At 55.4% G+C, this 2882-nt stretch overlaps 1 protein-coding gene across 1 annotated transcript in view; it reads left to right on the top strand.

Moving 5' to 3' along the window:
- Positions 1–117: 117 nt before the first annotated feature.
- The window catches only part of CDKL2 (cyclin-dependent kinase-like 2 (CDC2-related kinase)), a 5887-nt gene continuing 3122 nt past the window's right edge, over positions 118–2882 (top strand). Inside the window, exons 1-4 of the mRNA XM_010133498.1 lie at positions 118–285; positions 1939–2133; positions 2489–2667; positions 2822–2881. Of these exons, the coding sequence (XP_010131800.1) occupies positions 118–285; positions 1939–2133; positions 2489–2667; positions 2822–2881 (602 nt within the window). The remainder of the gene's footprint in view (positions 286–1938; positions 2134–2488; positions 2668–2821; position 2882) is intronic.

A 2882-nucleotide genomic window follows, 5' to 3' on the forward strand; every position in this document is an offset into this window, starting at 1 on the left:
CCTCGGCCCCGGCCCCTTCAACCGGCCCCGGCCCCTTCAGCCGGCTCCGAGCCCTTCAACCGGCCCTTCAGCCGGCCGCGGCCTAGAGGAGCGTCCCCCGCCTTGCCGGCCGTGGCAATGGAGAAGTACCAAGTGCTGGGCCTGGTGGGGGAAGGCAGCTACGGGGTGGTGACCAAGTGCAGGAACAAGGAGAGCGGGCAGATCGTGGCCGTCAAGAAGTTCCTGGAAAGCGAGGACGACGCGGTGGTGAGGAAGATCGCGGTGAGGGAAATCAAGCTGCCGAAGGTGAGCAAGGGGCTGTGAGGGGAGCCTGTGTTTTCCCAGCAAAGCTGGACCGAGCCAGTGGCGTTTGATGGCTTTGTGGTTAAATTCGCAGCTCCTCACTCATCTAGGAGATGTTTACATCACAGCGCGATGTCCGCCGTCGAGGTGGTTAATGCAGAGTCACCTTTTTACGTGGAAGCTGCTGGAGGTATTCTTCTAGCAACCCGCCCCGTGGTAGGCAAGGGGAGGGAGAGCAGCGGTGTGCCCCTGCTCGAGCTGTCTCTGCACAGCATATTTTGAGCGCCTTTAAATACCCGCATGAAGGCAAACGTCTCCTCCTTCAAGCAGAGTAGTAACCTTCACGTCTGTGGTCAGAGTTGATTAGAATCTAGTCCGTCTACGTGCCCTGTAATCAGCAGGGAAAGGTGCAAGGAAGGGAGTCACAAGGGCTCCCTTCCCTCCTGCTGGTAATTGTGTTCCTGTGCCCTGCTGCTGTGAAAACAAGGGAACTGTTGAAATCTGCGAGTGAATGGTGCCCTCGACGTGTGACAGTGTGCCTAACCAGATGGGGTACCGGCGTTAGCTGGTATGGAGAAATGCTTCCAGAAAAGCTTTATTTTATCTTATTAAAGGCATTTTCCTGTCCGACTTGTCCTGCTTCCTCTCCTTGCTTTGTTCTGCTCCCTCTTTGGTCTTTCTGCTGCCCCTCCTGGCTTTGTTCTTCCTACAGAAGTTTTTGCCAGTGCCTGAACTGTTTCACTGCCATTTTTTTCCTTCATTAATAAGATGCCAAGGCAGCAGGGTGGCGTTCCATGACGGGATGTATGTCCGTTATTCCGCTTGCTCTTTTGACCACCTTCAGCCCCTGCATTTGCCACCGTCGCCTCTAGCAGCAGTTGCCGCGTTTTCTCGCTCCCCTCGTCCCACGGGTGCGCAGTGTCCCTGGGTCTGGGCGCACATGGCGGTGATCACTGCCGTCACAGCAAGAGCTGACAGACGTGTACGTGCTGCAGCTTGAGAGGCAGCCGGCAGCTCCCCTCAGACTCTTTCAAAGCAGGTCAATCCCTGTGAGACTGGTGGGCTGGTGGCCGGGGACTCGCTCGGTCCCTGAGCCAAAGCGTGTCCCACCTCCCAGGCTCTGCCGGCCTTTCCCACCTCCCTCGGTCGCGATCCCTGGGCTGGCATGGTCTGTGTGTTACAGTGACGCGTGATGGACCAGCGTCACTAATGTGTAACACACTGGAGGGGGATTCTGGGCTGGCCAGAAGGGGATGACGCAGTAACTAGAGAACAGAGCTGCTTTATTTGCTTTTCATGGCAGCTGCATTTTCCTTTGCCATGGCAAGGCTTTGTGGGAGAGGCGTTAGGTGCCTGCCGTCTCTCACAAGTTAACCACGTGCTCCTCTGGAATGTTCTTGACTCCTCAAGACCTTCGTCCTGTGGAACATAAGCTTGCTCTAAAGCTGGTCAAGATCAGGGCTCGAGCTGGTGTCACCTCATATGGGAGGAGAGTATCCTGAGAAGCAGAACGCACGAGGTTTCCAAGAACAGAACGTCCCATTAAGAAAAAATGTCCTTAATCAGTCCTATGTTTATTGTTGGGTTAGAAAAAAAACAGGTGGTGTTTAACCAGAATGTCAGACAGCTGGCAATATATTTCCTCTTTTCTAACAGCAACTCCGGCATGAGAACCTTGTGAGCCTGCTGGAAGTGTACAAGAAGAAGAAGCGGTGGTACCTGGTGTTTGAATTTGTGGACCACACGGTGCTTGACGACCTCGAGGCGTGCCCAAACGGGCTGGACTACAGCAGGGTTCGGAAATACCTCTTCCAGATCATGAGAGGGACAGCCTTTTGTCACAGCCATAACGTAAGTACGGGCGAGAAGGTGGCACTGCGGGTGACCTCCAGCCAGTGGACACGGCCGATGCTTCCAGCTTTTGGGCAGGGGCAGATGTTCAAGTGTAATAAATGGTGCTTGAACACACCTGCGGAACACAGGCGGAGGAATACACAAAATAAACACTTCTGTGTTTATTCTGCGGAAATGAGTGGTTCTGCCTGCTCTGGGTCACTGCCGTGTGCACCCAGCTGTCCCGTACAGCCTCCCCGTGTTTCCCGTGCCTGCAGACAGGTCGTTTTCTGCCCCAGGTGTGAGGCAGCTGCTGGTGTGGGTGAGCCAGAAGCGGGGCGTGGTTTGTCCTGACTCACTGCTCTCCGTGCAGATAATACACCGGGATATTAAGCCAGAGAACATACTAGTTTCCCAGTCGGGAGTTGTCAAACTGTGTGACTTTGGCTTTGCCCGAACCCTGGCAGCCTCCGGGGAGGCGTACACAGACTACGTGGCAACCCGCTGGTACCGAGCTCCGGAGCTGCTGGTGGCAGATAGCAAATACGGCAAGTAAGAGACTGCCCAGCAAGGCTGCAGGAGGGGTTGTGGGCAGCAGGAGGGGGAGGCAGGCGGGTACTGCAGCTGAAAATGTTGTATTAATCTTTGGCTCAGCCTTGACGAGTGAGGCAGTGCTAAGCTGGCCGGTGGTGGGATTTTTCCCCAGGGCTGTGGACGTGTGGGCGATCGGCTCACTGATCATGGAGATGCTTACGGGCGAGCCGCTC

Source organism: Buceros rhinoceros, unplaced genomic scaffold, assembly GCF_000710305.1.
Source record: "Buceros rhinoceros silvestris isolate BGI_N320 unplaced genomic scaffold, ASM71030v1 scaffold32303, whole genome shotgun sequence".
In the NCBI taxonomy this organism is placed as follows: Eukaryota; Metazoa; Chordata; class Aves; order Bucerotiformes; family Bucerotidae; genus Buceros; species Buceros rhinoceros.